This window comes from Phalangium opilio, unplaced genomic scaffold (genome assembly GCF_054372755.1).
Source record: "Phalangium opilio isolate 3A_F unplaced genomic scaffold, DU_Popi_V2 ptg000002l_1, whole genome shotgun sequence".
In the NCBI taxonomy this organism is placed as follows: domain Eukaryota; kingdom Metazoa; phylum Arthropoda; class Arachnida; order Opiliones; family Phalangiidae; genus Phalangium; species Phalangium opilio.
The window spans coordinates 9,355,781-9,372,248 of record NW_028324144.1 but is presented as its reverse complement, the minus strand read 5'-3'; the positions used below and the strand labels follow the sequence as shown (position 1 = coordinate 9,372,248).

The 16,468-nt window shown below is 41.7% G+C and overlaps 2 protein-coding genes across 2 annotated transcripts; both read right to left on the bottom strand.

Annotated features, from left to right (window-relative positions):
- Positions 1-9,319: 9,319 nt before the first annotated feature.
- On the bottom strand, positions 9,320-10,432 carry LOC149718704 (uncharacterized). The gene has a single exon (XM_089861559.1). The coding sequence runs from the start codon at positions 10,430-10,432 to the stop codon at positions 9,320-9,322; it is 1,113 nt and encodes a 370-aa protein (XP_089717685.1).
- A 1,631-nt stretch (positions 10,433-12,063) lies between these two features.
- LOC149718703 (uncharacterized) lies at positions 12,064-15,706 on the bottom strand. The gene is made up of 3 exons (XM_089861513.1): positions 14,830-15,706; positions 12,568-14,676; positions 12,064-12,086 (listed from the first exon to the last, which is right to left on the bottom strand). The coding sequence occupies exons 1-3, from the start codon at positions 15,704-15,706 to the stop codon at positions 12,064-12,066; spliced, it is 3,009 nt and encodes a 1,002-aa protein (XP_089717639.1).
- Between the last annotated feature and the right edge of the window lie 762 nt (positions 15,707-16,468).

Genomic DNA, 16,468 nt, shown 5'->3' with positions numbered 1-16,468 from the left:
CTATCCTGGACCCTTTTAATATCAGCCCGTCCGCTTCTGTTAGCTCTGCTTTCATCGTCACATAACTTGCGGTGTCTCTGTCCACCGTTGTCCAACCTTGTCTGATTTGCTCTTTGACCTTTTGTAGAACTGGATCAAGTTTAGTTTCTTCTTTTATCAATTCCATCATACTTTGACTGATTGGTAGCGATCTGATGACCGAATTGATGTGAACTTGTAGTTCTTCAGTGGTTTTTTCGCATAGATCATTTTCTTCTGCCGCGATAGGTAGACTTGCCCTGGAAAGAGCGTCGGCGACTACCAATTCTTTCCCTGGTTTGAACTTCATGGTATATTGGTACGTGTTTAGTTTTAAGAAAAATCTTTGCAGTCTAGGTGATACTTCCGCCAAAACGCGCTTGACCATCGCAACAAGTGGCTTGTGATCTGTTTCTAATAGAAACTGTCTGCCATACACGTACGTGTGAAACCTGTGACATCCGTACACGAGGCCTAGACACTCTTTTTCTATTTGTGCATAGCGCGTCTCAGCGGCGGTAAGCGCTCTGGAGGCGTAGGCGACAGGCTTCCAACATCCATCACTGGTCTGCTGTAGCAAGACCGCTCCAATTCCGCTAGTGGAGGCGTCTGTTGAAATTTTCGTAGGCAAGCTCGGGTCATAGAATTGTAAGACTGGCTTGCTTGTCAAAGCGTCCTTGACATACTGCCATTCTTCCTCATGTTGAGGCAACAGCTGTGGATCCGTGTCCGCTTTCAGCAAAGTTCGGAGATACTTTGTGTTGGCTGACAAGTTTGGGATGTATTTACCCACAAAGATGACTAGTCCCAGAGCTCGCTGTACTTCTGCCTTCGTTCGCGGAGTGGACATGTTCTTGACAGCTTCTACTTTCTTTGGATCTGGTCTCATGCCCTCCTTAGATATAATCTCTCCCATGTAGCTGAGTTCCGTTGCACGGAATACGCATTTATCGGGATTGAGCGTTGCGTTGGGTTTTTCCAACTGTTGTAGAGCTGCTCGTAACTGACGATCATGGTCTTCTAACGTTTTGCCCCATACCAGAACATCATCGTGGATTGGTCGAGCCTGTCTGACATTTTCAAAGATTTGGCTGAAGACTTTATAGAATATTTCGGGAGCGGATGATATACCAAACGGTAATCGTCGAAAACAATAACGACCATACGGTGTATTGAACGTTGTTAGCAATTGGCTACTTTCGTCTAGCGGTATCTGATAGAAACCAGACGCGGCGTCTAACTTCGAGAAATAGCACGCTCCCGCCAATTCCGCTTGTATTTCTTCCTTTGTTAGAATTTGATAGTGCTCTCTTCTGATGTTCTGGTTCAGTAGTTGTGGGTCGAGACATAGTCGCAGCTTAGGTTCTTCCTTTACCTGCCCCTGTACCGTTTCTTTGGTTTTCTTCTCAATAATAACCAAAGGACTGACCCAACTGGTGGGCTCATCCACTTTCTTGATGATTTGACGCTCCTCAAGCCTTTGAAGCTCCTTCGCTAGGCCTTCTTTGAGTGCAAACGGTACTCGCCGTGGAGGTACAACGACCGGGACGGCATTTTGTTCGAGTTGTATAGTGCAGGTGGTTTTCAAACAACCTATACCCGTGAATACCTTTGGGAATTCTTGCAGTATCTTACGACGAAACTCTTCCTGGCCGTCATCGTCCGTTACTTCGGCCGTATTTACGCGGCTTACGAGACCCAGCTCCTCGCAGGTACGAAGTCCGAGAATCGGGACTAAGTTGGCTTTAACTAAGAAGAACTTAGTTCTGTAGATACGGTCCTTGAACGTTATGTCAGTTTCAAACGATCCGAATGACGCAATTTGAGATCCGCCATACGCAGTTAAAGTTGTTTTGCCTTTTTCTACGGTGGGCCTTGGCGTTAAACGGTCGAAAACGTCAACTGGGAACAAATTCGTTTGGGCCCCCGTGTCTACTTTGAAGGGTACAACTATATTTTGGACGGATAATTGTTCCATCCAATCCCTGGAAGTCTCTAAGCTGGTAGCGGTGTGGTTTCCATCAACAGCCGCTCCGATAAAGAAATCATCTTCACCTTCTGCTTGTACGTCGTGTATCTTGCCTGTGGCTTTAGTTTTGCAAGCGTTGGCAAAGTGACCCCTACCGTGACAGTTGTAGCATTGATTATTAAACGCTGGACACTTAAGTCGCTCGTGGCTGCCCTTACAACGATAGCAGTTTCGTATTATCCCTTGGCCCTGGGACTTTTCGTTTGGTCGATACCCGGAAGATTTCCCTTGGTCTTGGTTTTTGCCCCCTTCAGGCTGCCTTTTGTTTCCGCGCTTTCTTTGTTTGCCTTTGTTAACGGAATTTACTAGCTGATTTGTCGCTGAGGATCCCTGGTCCGTGAAAGACTTCATTTGTTGATCCAGAGTCTCTGACGCTTGACAAATCGCCATCACCTTTGCTAATGTTAGATCTGTTTCAGCTAGTAATTGTTTACGAACCCTGACTTCATGGACGCCCGCCAATATTTGATCTCTTATTATCGAGTCTTCCTGTGCCTGATAATTACAGGACTGGGCTAATAGACGCAACGCCACGACGTATTGTTCGATGGGTTCTCCTTCCTTTTGTAGACGGCACCGGAACACGTAACGGTCATGAGACTCATTACCTTTAGGCGTACAGTAAGCCTTAAACAAAGCGACCACGTTATCATAAGTGCGGTCCGCTGCAGTGGCAAATGTAAACGAGTTATATATGTCAATAGCTTCTTGGCCAGCAATCGTTAAAAACAACGAAAGCTTTTGCTTATCGGAGCGAGCAGTAGCAGGTTCCGTAGCCATTTCATAAAGTTCAAAGCGCTGGAGAAATACCCGCCATGCGTGCTGGGCATTCCCCGACCGTAACCGTAGCTCCGGGGGAGATTTGACATGTTCAACCATACCGTTTCCTCGGAAAAGCAACAAAGTGCGACGTTAAGAGAACCGAGGCTTAACAACGCGGAAGCCGTGTGAAAGAAAAACGCGTGAATAAGACGAATTCTGGCACCATGTAAAGATTTCTTGTTCCCTAGCTTAACTTGTTAACTGCTTTTAATAACGTATTAGTTCTTAATCTAATACTACCTAGTCTTATCGTGAATACTAGAGAATAGTAAGCCTCGATACCCGCGGGCAGCGCAGGGGGGGATGAATTTTTTCCCCCCATGGTTTATACCCGCGAAGGGGGGGACGAATTTTTGCCCCCATGCCTCCATCCCCGGAGGGGGGTTGGTGTGTCTCCCCCTCACCTCCTCCACCTGAAGGGTGGAGGTTGTTCTTGAGTGTATGCTCTCTCTTTGCGCTAAGTCCCCTTTTTTTTTTATTCTGACTTTCACTTTCTCTTTACCCAGCCCGATACCCGCAAGAGCGCTGTGAAGGCTGGAGAGTTTTTTTTCTCTCTCTCTCTTGGTTCCCTGACTTTCACCGTCTCTTTCCCTTTGACCGTCTCTTTATTTTTACGCTTGCGAATGTACTAGCCTAGCGGCGCGAGAGCGCTGTGAAGGAGAGTTTTTTTTCCTCTCTCTTTTTTTCCTCTTCTCCTTTACATGTGCAAAGCGGGGGAATGCGTGTACAACCATAGCGGCTCGCGTTTTCTCTCCGAATAGCACTGAAATGTTATAGGAATATATCTCTCGGGTTCCTCTTCTCCGTTACGCGTGCAAAGCGGGGGAATGCCTGTACAAGCCTAGGAATTTCTATCCCAACGTTTTTTTAATTTTACACGGAATTTTAATTCCGGTAATATTTTTTTTAAAGCGGGGCATTTTTTTTTTTACTTTTGCAATATGTATAAATCAAGAGGCGTTAAATATTTTATCCATGTTTTATTTTTTTTACATAAAGTATTTTTTCTAGTAAAGTATTAATATTACGGATGCGTTCATTAAAATGCAATTTATCGATATAATAATAGTTAAAACGATCCTCGTAAGGTATTTTATATATTACGGTAAAAGGGCAAAAAGTAACCTTTTTTTTCACCATTGTAAGAGTCTTTTAAATTCGTCTTTTCTTGATAAGACAGATATAGTCATCTTTTTCCGAAGTAACGTCTACTTCGATAGGCACATTGAGCGTCCGTTTTCCAAGAATGAAGGGGCAGTCAGGGTACAATTGTCTATGTTTATCGCGTACCGATTCCGAGGTTGTCCATACTTGAAGAGTCCCGTGGCAAAAGAAACATCTGAAGGTATGGTCCGTGTGGACTAGCGTTTGTTGCCCGAAAATGTATGGACAGTCTGGGTACAATTGTCTATGTTTATCGTTTACCGATTCCGAGTTTGTCCATACTTGAAGAGTACCATGGCAAAAGAAACATCTGAAGGTATCTCTACGGCCTAAATAAAACCCGTCTCGCGCTAGTTCGCCTGCATCAACGTAAAGCGACGGCCACGATTGGAAAGTTTTTAAACGGGCTTCTTCCGAATTCATGTCGTGTTCAACATCTCGCGGTTCTTGGGGTCGCTGAAAATTTCTTGGACGTAGGTATCCAAAATTGCCTTTTGAATGACAGACTTTGGAATGCGAAACTCCATATAATCAGAGCGGGCGGTGGGTGGTACGTCGTGACCCTTGTCGTCTTCGATCGGTACGTTGTTTGTTGGAAGTCCGCGGATGAAGGGACAACTAGGAAAATGACGTTTGTGTTCTTCGTGCACAGAATCCCGAATTTTCCAATCGTTTAATATACCGTGACAAAAATAACACTCTACGGTATCGTGACCATACGTATATAAATAAAAAAATCCGTCTCTAGCTAGATCTCGGGGGTTTGTATACGGACCCTTCCAGCGATGGAAACTTTCACGTCTTTTCGCCTCGGTGTTCATACTAGTTATGAAACCCAACGTTCTTTTCCGTTTGCTTATATAATTCAACATGTACAACACCCCCCTAGCGGCTAAAATAATAATTCATGCCCAGACCCGTTCGCCTTCCCCCCACACCCCTAAACTTTAACTAGAACCAAACTCAAAATATATCAAGAGCCGACCCCCATGCCACCAAACTAAACCTATAACTAGAACTGCCACCCCCTCTCTCCCCAAAACTAAACTCTAACTAGAACTCCCCCTCTCTCTCTACCCCCAGGCTAAACTCTAACTACCAAACTAAACCTATAACTAGAACTGCCACCCCCCCCTCTCTCCCCAAAACTAAACTCTAACTAGAACTCCCCCTCTCTCTCTACCCCCAAGCTAAACTCTAACTAGAACAAATCTTTGCCCAGACTTGTCAGCCAGCCCCGCAGACGTTCTTTGTATACAAAGTTGTTTACGACATTCGAACCAAATGGATCCCCCCAAGATTAAAGATAATTCGTGCCCAGACCCGTTCGCCATCCCTGCTATGAACCTCTCACCCCCCCTTTACAAATGTTGTTTACGTCACTCGTCTGCAAATAACACGACCAGACATGTTCTCCCCCCTTCAGAGAATCTGTTTTCAAGCTGTAATATGTGTATGTTGAAAAAATAAAATCATTTTTAAAGGAAAAAATACATTTATTCATTTTTTTTACATGTAAATATCATTAAGGATATCTAGATTGCACGAAATATTAATTTCGGCTTTGTTAGAGTGCGCCCATAAGGCGTAAATTAAAGCCTTGTCAAAGGCGCAAGCCGTTCGGTGCTCACCGACGGGGTGAGGGTACAAGCACCGTACGGGAAGAGAAATGATGTCCGCGGTCGTGGCTTTCGGACACTTGAAGTCGTTCAAGTCGTGAACCGTTCTGTTGAGACGGTCAGAGAGAAAGGTGACTTTTTCGTCACCCTTTGAAAAGATTAGGTCGACCCCCTGTAGACCGGCGGCGAGGCAATCGTCGAGTTTGGCGTATGAGGTTAAGCCGGCATTCCAGTCCAATCGGTGCAGATTACGCGAAACCCACTGGTTTTGCCGTTGTTTTGAAATCGAGACGTGTGATTTATTGTACGGCGGCGCGAATGTCCAGGAAACGGTAGCCGGCTTGGCCTCGATGGTTGTTATGGCCAATTCTTTCACGATAATGTCCGTGCTACCATCACTACGAGTGCGTCCGTTCAGGTATTCTAATTCAATAACGGCGGACTTCATAATTATAACTAGCAGCGAGTCTGTGGGTGACTGTTTAAAACCGAGCCGGGAGTAGATATGAATCCTCTAACGACCGTAGGGCTTCTTTTATAGAGATTGGTTGACGTCATAACACCAACCGAGTCGGGATTGGATACGAGAATTCACGGGGTGTGTGTTTCTCTTATAGAGGCTGGAACGGCTGACGTCATAACACGGTCTAATACCGAGTCGGGATTGGGTAAGAGAATTCAGTGGGAGGGCGTGGTTCTCTTATAGAGGTTGGAAATGATGACGTCATTCATCCACGGATCCCTCTTAAATTTCTTGAAAAACCTGTTTGTGCTTCTTCTCCTCGTTCTGTGCATAATGTATACAACGCAGTATATACCGCAAGCGGAACTGTCTGGGGGCTGCAAAGCCCTCCTATTATTGTTTATTTTCGTAGAATTTTCTCTCATAAATGTTTTAATATCTTCTGTCAAGGGACCCAAACCCAAAGAATCAAAATAATAACATTGTTTATTCCCATCGATATAGAGACAAATCCAATGACTACCGTTTCCTTTGTGATTATCTAGATTTATAACAATGGAAGCCGGGTATCGAAGGATATATTTGGGTAGAACATCGCGCGGGTATACGCCCATGAAACCGCGGGTGTATCTCAAAACCCTTCTTATGGTTGAAGCGTTCATGGCGAATCTACAACGACTGTTCTATTATGATCTATGTGCATTAAACTTTGAAATTCTGAATAAACGATCAAACTCAGCGTTTCGGGTACTGGTTCTTCGAACCCGAGTTCAAGTCGCAATTGTCCTTGTCGTATAGGGTTGTAATGATTTATATCTGACGCGGTACCATCTTGAGTCAAATCAAAACAGTAAAGCGTATAACCTTTGGGATACTCCTTCATAGATATTTCGTTACCATCGTCTTTGTAATGAGTACCAGATCCGGTAAACAGAGAATAATATGATCTAGTGTAAAGACCCTTTTTGAAATTTGGTCGCAAAGGCTTAGCTAGTACTTGTTCCGAGCCGATAATCGGATTAATATAATTCACGTTAAAGTTTTGGAAGTCGAAAGGGTTCCAACTCAATTTGCCGTTATACGAGTTATGAGTTACTAAACCCGCTGTTAATCTGTTTGGTAAAACCCCTAAATATACGTTATCTATAGTAGTTTTTTGAATATTTGCCGAAATGGTAAAAACTTTCACTTCTGTCCTAGTGAATGGATATTTTGCCGTGGCTTTAGTCCAAGCCGATTCCAAAGCTAGCATTACTCGAGGGGCTACTCGCACTTTACGAATATATAAACCTGCTTCGAGTATTTCGTGTTTGTACCATACGCCACCGGGGGGAGGAGCTCCGAGCAAAACAAAGCCTGGTTTATTTCGGGTCATCCTGACTCTAAGACTAACGCCATTGGGTATGAATTTTGAAACGTTAAACATATCAGCGTGTAGGGCTCCGTACATTTCAATCTGTTTCGAACCCTTTGCTAGCTCTTTCCTAACAAGATGCCCCTGGTTTTCAGTTGCAGAAGCCATTTTCCCAGCCGTGTCTTTATGCCATAAAGAAGAAGTTAAATGAGATTTTTTCGCGTCTCCTCCATAGTTTAGCAATGTTTCTAGATAGGCTTTGAAGGCGTAGTTTCCGGTTGAAGATGAAATAGGCGTATCATTGGCGGTTACTTCTACCGTATCCCAGAGCGAATGTAAAAAATTGTTGACGGGCGCTACGTTATCTGTGTCATCGATATCGGTACCGTCCGTATGTACTATTTTAGCTCGAACATAAAGCATAGTTAGAGAGGCGTCAATATATTCTTCACCATTTCCAGGAACGTAAAATTCAATCTGAGAGTCTCCATCCAAAACCGAAATAGGTCGATAGCAAACATATTTGGCCGATTCTACCGATGTTTGAATCGGGACAGATTCGAAAAAGTCCAGCTCAGATATTGTCGCTTGAAACATGTTTAGGAGAATATATCGTGTCGTCTTGACCTGTAGGGTATACGGCGGCGAACTGGCTTTATTTTCCTGGTAGCTGCTCGTTTTATACCTTTTTTACTTTGAGCCCGTTTTCGTTTCAAGGGTTTTTTACGTCTGCGACGTTTCCCCCCTCCCCCATGCTGTGTTCTAATATCATCTAAAGTTTCCGTTACTCTTTTCTTAGCGGCCTCTTTAATATCCTTGCCCGATACTACGTCACTGAAAATTTTGGTCCCTGTACTAACGGCTTTTCTGCCGAGAAATTTGGCACCGCTTGTAAGCAAAGGCCTAACAAACCTTGCTAAGCCTTGGAAGAACGATCCTATCCCATGTCCTTTCAAATTAGGGTTAGTCCCTATATAATAACTTCCGGTTCCGGTTCCGGTTCCCGCTTGATTATTGTAATATTGCTTGTAGCAACATTGTCTCCGTTCTAAGACGTCTGGCTTAGGCATCGCAAGTGTAGTTTAACCGTTAAGCTCCCGTATTCAAATGGCGCCGGTTCCCCTAAACTATTCCTTATATTAACTTCGATGATATCAAAGTAATTTTTACCAACGGGTACGTAATGAGGATTGGTAAAGGTTTGAAATATTTGAGACCCGTATGGTTTCTTGGCATCAACCGAAACGATCCGTAGTAAAGGAACCGAGTGGTCGCCTACAATCTGATCGCTAGCGATATTTAAATAGATAAATAACTGGTCCGGAACGTGGTAATTCAAATTAGAGGGTCTTTCGCTACGACCGATACATTCGCTAGCTTCATCGTATCCGAGAATTTCGGCAATGGGTTTTTCGAATTTTAAATAAGGTTTCAATAATCTTTCAGGTTGGTTTATAGTAATGTGCCCGGTTACGTTATCGTAAATCAACCGCGGTGATGGGCCATTTTTGTCAAACGAATTATTTATGACGTTTATTAAATGTTCTATAGACTTGTAAAACCCCGGGGGAACGTCGGGCGCAACTATGGTCTCCCGCCTAGCGTCTTTACTTTTTCTCTCTCTTTTCTTTCCTTCGACTACCTCCCCTACTGTATATTTGCTCCCGTATCTGGAAACGTTATGAAAACTAACATCACGTTCTTCCTTAGGCCTTGGCACGTTGTAAAAAGTAGACGTATACATTATATCTACTAGAGACACTTCCCATTTTCCATTTAAATGAATAGGGTTAGGTAGCTTGGTACAGTAATGCGCCCTGGTATTATCGGGAAATAACGAGCCGTTGACGTTACTTGGTAGGGTTAGGTAAAACGATTGATTCGACATCTTCTCCACGAACCCAAGAGGTTTGGGTTTTCGGGTAACCTTCCCAAGATACTAATAACTCCAATTTTCCGCGCCTTTTTCGCCGCTTTATAATTTTTTCAATGTTGAACCTTTCAGGTTTAACCGTTTTCTGAACCTCTTCGCGATAGAACACGCCACTTATAGGGTTTCCTTCCAGATCCTTTAACTTGTAAATCACTGGATCACGGGCAGTTCCGATAAAATCAACTTGGAAAACTTCGGTGGAGTAATTGGCTTCGTAACCCTTTTCAAAAACCATTTTTACTTTGCTATCCCTAACGTAATCACCCACTTTTATTCGGGGAGGAGGGCGTTTTTTCTGTCCTTTGTTTTCAGTCCCGTAAATATTTCTATACACTTCTAATATATTGGTTGGCTTAACGTTATTCGGCGTCATCTTAATAGTACTATGCCAAGCGCCGTTATACGCCGACACTATATCTCGTAGGTGGTCGATATACCTTCTAGTATGGAGATGGGTAAACAGTTTAAACATACGAGACTTTAGCGTTCTATTCACTCTTTCTACAATGGGGGCGTGGTGGACGTCATTCTCGGTTGTAAAGAATTTAACCCCCTTTTCTTTGAGAAATTTTCTGACCGAGGAATTCAAAAATTCCTTCCCTTTATCCGTTTCTATTCTAATCGGTATTTGGTCTTTGAATATAAGAGCTAAGGCTCTAACAACTTCTTTTCCCGTCTTACGTAGTAAAGGCACGACCCATAGTTTTCTACTAAAACAATCTATACACGTCAATAGAAACGTGTAGTTATCATTATCTTTGGCCAAGGATCGCATGTCAACCAAGTCTATTTGGTACAAATCACCGATATTGTGAACTATAATTTGTCGTCTCTTAAACTTTTTACGAGCCGTTTTATGCAAAGTATACGGGGTGGAACTTTCCAAAAACGAAATTACTTCCGCTTTCGATATACCATCATCTTTAACAGCTCGATGTAAAGCGTCTATTCCTGAAAACGAAGCGGGGTTAGAAGGATCATAGTATATGGTTTTTAATTTTTCGGTGTTGTTGGGTTGAAGCTCAGCCATTTTGGTATTATAGAAGAAGAAGATTTCCTTTTCGTAACGTAACGAGCCCCACTTGAATTTTCTTTATTGTAATTTCTTAGCCGTCTCTTTAAGGGCGTTCTTTTTGGCGGGGAAGTGAGATGAAGGAGAGGAGGAGGGGGAAGGATGGGGACTGGTTCGGGAGAGACGGCGTTTTTTGGTCCTTCAATTTCTTTTACAATGCTATGAAAATCGCTTCAGCCTTCGGGTATTTCTTTAAGGGGGGTAATGTAATGGTATACTAACTGCGCTATATCAGAATTTTTGATCTCTCGTCCGTTTACAAAGACTCTTCCTTCTTTCGACCACCTTAAGGTCTCGCCAAGCGATTGCAACTGAGTAAAAACCTTCTTTGCTCTCCCCTTATATTTGAGGGGGAACATGTCAATCCATTTTTCGGTCGGATCCGGCACGATTTCTCGAGAAACGTTATTGTACCTTTGGACTAGCTGTTGGTACATAATCCATTTGGAGCGATCGTCTAACGATTTGTTGTTTAAAACCGTTTGCATCTCCCTATTCAATTCTTGCATAACATCTGTCTTTAGAGTATCAGCGTGTTGAATAGCGGGTTGAGACGGTATTTGCCGTTCATTCAAGGGTACCAAGGTCATTTTATGGTACATTACGAACTAAAAGCTCCGATAACCGAGGAAAGAAGCGGTACGAGTAAAGAAAAAAGACCTTCTCCCTTTTGGTTCGATAAAATAGCCCTTTTTTTTCCAAGCTATTCTTTTACTAGCTATTTTGCGTAGGTTATTCTTATACCTGTATAGCCTACTTCTTTGACCCAAATTCAATTTCACGTTTCCGTGTAGCGTATTTAAAACTAATTCTGATATAGCGTCTATTAAACCTTTATCCGCGGATCTTATAAAGGCGTGTCTAGGTCCTTTTTTAAGTTTACTCAAGAGGGCGAGAACGTCTCGCTGTGATGTAATCGCACGGCGTTTCATAATTCAAATGAATGCTCGTGTATGATACGAGTCTTATTTATCTCTTTTTGGGCACGTACACCACCATGATCTCATCGGGAAATATGTTTGTTCTAACCCTATAATCTTCGGGACAGTTTTGCTTAAAATCTAATAGCAAATACGAATGAGGTTGTTCAGTAGCGTCCATGTAACTCTCCATTAAAAATTTCGGGTTACGCGGGTACATTTGTCTAGCTAGATAATTTATTTGCAATTTATCTCTAACCTGCTTGAACAGTATCAAATAATTTGTGTTTAAACTTATGTCCCTAGCATCGCTGGATTTATGATAAAGATTTTGAGTTAAATATAGCACGCTTAAATTACGATGATGACTAAACTTGGTAAAAATTGAACCGATCAAACCTGATTTGTTCTGATCCATTAAATCGTCTATTACTAGAAGACAATTTCGAGAGCCGTCGTACTCGTTCATATCCGGCAAACCTTCCTTAAAGACAACCAAACCTTTCAACCTGTCGTAAAATGGTTGATATTCTGAATAATAGAAAATAATTTCAGCGATATTGGGTTCAAACATTTCCCGATGATTTTTAATGATTCTTTCGCAAAGAAACGTCTTTCCAGCCCCACTCGGTCCATTTACCGTTATGGTACACGGATGATAAAAGGGAATCATTGTTCTCCGAGCTCTCGAGCTTAAATAAATTAAACTTTAAGTGGCCAAACGTTAATATAGGGGTCGCGCGCGTCTTCTTCTTCTTCTTCTTCTTCGTGTCGCGGAAATGATCGCGTCGTGCATAGCAAGGAAACGCGCCGCGTGTCGCGTATGACAGGGAAGCGCGTATGACAGGAAGCGCGGGAAAAAAAGGAACAAAATCAGTTTAAAATTTTTTTTATTTTAAATATACAATATACACTTTTAAAAAAATAAATTAATAAATTAGTCAATAAATTAATAAATTAGTTTTAAATTAGTTTTAAATTAATAAATTAGTTTTAAATTAGTTTTAAATTAATAAATTAGTTTTAAATTAGTTTTAAATTAATAAATTAGTTTTAAATTAGTTTTAAATTAATAAATTAGTTTTAAATTAATAAATAAATCAATAAATTAGTTAATAAATTAAGTTGGGTTCTGGTAGCCATAGGGGACTGTTTTGAAATTGTCTAGTATACGGATTTTATCGACCGTGGCTCTATAAACTTTGTGAGTGTCTATAGAGACAAGCGTGTGATTGGGAAGCCTCGAAATGTGTCTCGGAATTGGAACAGTTATGGGCAAAAGGGGTTTGTCTAAATCAACGCCTAGTAATCCTTTTAAAGTTTCGTGATTGACTAGTTTCTCGTTAGAGACATTAAGACGAAACCCTTTGACTTTGGTTGTATTGAACCTTTTGCCAGAGTCTGGATCTGTTACCCAATAACTATAGTTTTTGCATCCTCCACTGACAAAGGTATCAATGTAGGCGTTTTTACCATAACCTTCCAATTCGTTGGTCATTTCACCCAGAAAGTTACCAGTTTCTATTAGCGGTATTCCCAGGGGGGACATGTACACAAGAGAATCTGTATCGTAGTAATAGCATTTATCCCCGACAATTTCCAGATATTCTAATAAACAAAGACGGGCCATGGCCGTTGTATAGCAGGCTATAGAGACGTTGGTATGCTTCAAAACAACGTCGGCCTCAGTCGTAGGAACCCATTTGACTAGCAGCGTTTCTTCATTTATGGTTAAAACGCTTTTTACTTCAACATCCGGGTTACTTAAGAGTTCGTAAAGTCTGCGGGGTTCTTTGATAATTTCCGTTTTGGTTGGTTTCACTCTTTCCCCGAATTTACCCCAAAGACTATTCAAGGCAAGTTTTGCTACGCTACGCAACCCTTCGTTTCTTTTAATCTTGACTGGGTCCAAAAGTACCCCCTCTCTAATTTTAAAATTTTTAATATAATTGTCACGTTCCTCGGGGGTAACGCAATTCGAGGGGTAGCCACTAGCCGTCTGCTTATGAAGAAGGAACGAATCAACGTATTTTTGAAACAAGCCGGCCTCGCCAGTTTCAGGGTTATATTGTCGCACCTTGTATTTCCAGGCCTCTATCTTTTTTAGGATAACATAACCCCGATTTACAGCGGCACGAAGTTCATCAATCACCCAAGTGCCGATTAGTTTTCGCTCTTCGTCGGAATGGCGACAGTCTCCTTGGAAACGTTTCAAGGCACACTCCCGGCAAAGAGTGAAAACTAATTTATTGTTTAACCTTGTGGGCAAAACAGGGTGAAAGAGGCCAATTGGCGGCAAAACTTCGCATTTCAGAAATCCATCGAATGTGAAAATGTCGGGAATATTATCCAGTAAAATTTCTGGGTGCCCGACTGGCAGCTTCTTTCTCTTGTTGACGAAAGGATAGAGACTAGTTACGTCAACGTAATGCATTTTCTCGCTGCCGGATACTTTATGGTATAGTTTAAGTACCGACGTTCTTCCACCAAAAAAGGCATCGCGAGGATTTAAAGGTTCGCGTACTTTTTCTTTAATGTTTTCTGCTTCCAGAAAAACACCAATAGCCGGATTATCGGTTTTATCTTTAGTCCAATCACATTCCCACTTCGTTATTACTTTAAAACCCGCTTTCTCGATTCGTTCCTTCTTTTTTAAAGTTCTGACGTACAAGGTGTTCAAGGTTTGACCAGGATCACCTTGCAAAGATTGGTTACGGTTGACTTTGTAGCATTTGGGGCAACCATGGAAATAACACCCGTTAAACTCTAGAACATCTTTATCACAAAGGCCGTCCACTTTCATTTTCAAAACTTTGGCTTCAGAGCCGTTAAACGCAGACTGTATATTTACGCCGTTTTCGTGAGCATACCAGGATAACCATTCTATAGCCACAAGTGACTGATTATCAATCATTCTATAGAGGTTATGAGGAATAATGCCTATAGAATCTTTATCCATAAAGTGTCTCCTGTATACCCAGCTACACAAACCGGCTATAGTACACGCGACCTGGAAAGGTTCCACCTGGGCAATGTCCAAGAAAATTTTTCTAAAAGCTAGACAACCTAACTTTAATATCACAACATCCTTGATGCAATAAAACTTTAATTCCTCCAGAAAATTAAAGCCTTTTTTCTCCTCAATTTGTTTATCGTACCACTCCATAAACTCTTTGAGATTTTTGGAGGTTAAATTTTCCGACCCGTAAGCTTCTGGAGGAGGCATTTGGTTTTCTAAGACATAATTTGTTGCTAATTGATTATTAAGGTCGAAGACGTGATCTTTAACCACGTTAAATAAAAAATGAGGGAAATAACCCTTTGCCGCATCTTCTAAGCCGAAAGTGGCGGCGAATTTAGAGAGTGGTACGGAGATAAAATTGAAAGAGTCAAGGAAATTTAAATTAAAGACAGTTAAATTTATAATTTTAGTGCCGTTAATTATGCAGTTAGGTTTAAATTCTTCGCCTAGAGCCATAATCTCTCGCAATAGAAACTGATTATCGTATCCGCTAGCATTATGAGCCAATAAAGTTACCTTCTTGACAGAGGCTAATGTTCTTAGAAAAGCTAAAAAATTTGAAACAGGGTTTGCTCCTTCAAAAACTCTCTGTCTCGGACCTAGTGACCCACATTTCCCGCAGACGAAACCAGCCTCGGGCACATCGATACAACTTTCGCATACCATCTCTGATACGCAAAGGAGAGGCTGGTGGACTAACGCCCCTTTTTTTTCCTCAGATTCTAATATCTGAATCGCTTCAAAATCATAAAAAATATAAAGCAAATCAGGGACAACTTTCTGTTTCTTAGCTTGGCGAACTTTAGGAGGTTCTTCTTTAATTACCTGAACGTAACAATAGTGTGGACTGGGAGTGTATCTACTGCACACAGAACAATAGGTCTCACAGCACGTATGGGGCTGATTTTTACGCTTAAATAAATTTATTTGCGTGAAACATTGTTTGCAATGAAATAGTTGCGCGCAAATACTCTTCCCGTCTACACCATCTTGTTTATGATAATTAAAACATTCATCTCCTTTGAAAACCTTGAGACATTTGTCACACGCTCGGTCAGCACCCGTACAAGTTTGATCTCGTAAACAATTGTAACAATAAAGATTGCAACTATGATCTCTCTTGTTTCTAAATCCTACCAGACAATTTTCACAGTAATGGTCCATCCCGAACAAAGGTCTTAAAGACGTGACGACGTTGTAATGCCCATTTTGATTAATTAATATCAAACGAGGCCTATTGTCGTCATTGTCGATTTCCCCCAAAATCAACTCGGGCAAATTAAAAACCATATACTATGATCCTTCTAACCCCGCTTCGTTTTCAGGAATAGACGCTTTACATCGAGCTGTTAAAGATGATGGTATATCGAAAGCGGAAGTAATTTCGTTTTTGGAAAGTTCCACCCCGTATACTTTGCATAAAACGGCTCGTAAAAAGTTTAAGAGACGACAAATTATAGTTCACAATATCGGTGATTTGTACCAAATAGACTTGGTTGACATGCGATCCTTGGCCAAAGATAATGATAACTACACGTTTCTATTGACGTGTATAGATTGTTTTAGTAGAAAACTATGGGTCGTGCCTTTACTACGTAAGACGGGAAAAGAAGTTGTTAGAGCCTTAGCTCTTATATTCAAAGACCAAATACCGATTAGAATAGAAACGGATAAAGGGAAGGAATTTTTGAATTCCTCGGTCAGAAAATTTCTCAAAGAAAAGGGGGTTAAATTCTTTACAACCGAGAATGACGTCCACCACGCCCCCATTGTAGAAAGAGTGAATAGAACGCTAAAGTCTCGTATGTTTAAACTGTTTACCCATCTCCATACTAGAAGGTATATCGACCACCTACGAGATATAGTGTCGGCGTATAACGGCGCTTGGCATAGTACTATTAAGATGACGCCGAATAACGTTAAGCCAACCAATATATTAGAAGTGTATAGAAATATTTACGGGACTGAAAACAAAGGACAGAAAAAACGCCCTCCTCCCCGAATAAAAGTGGGTGATTACGTTAGGGTTAGCAAAGTAAAAATGGTTTTTGA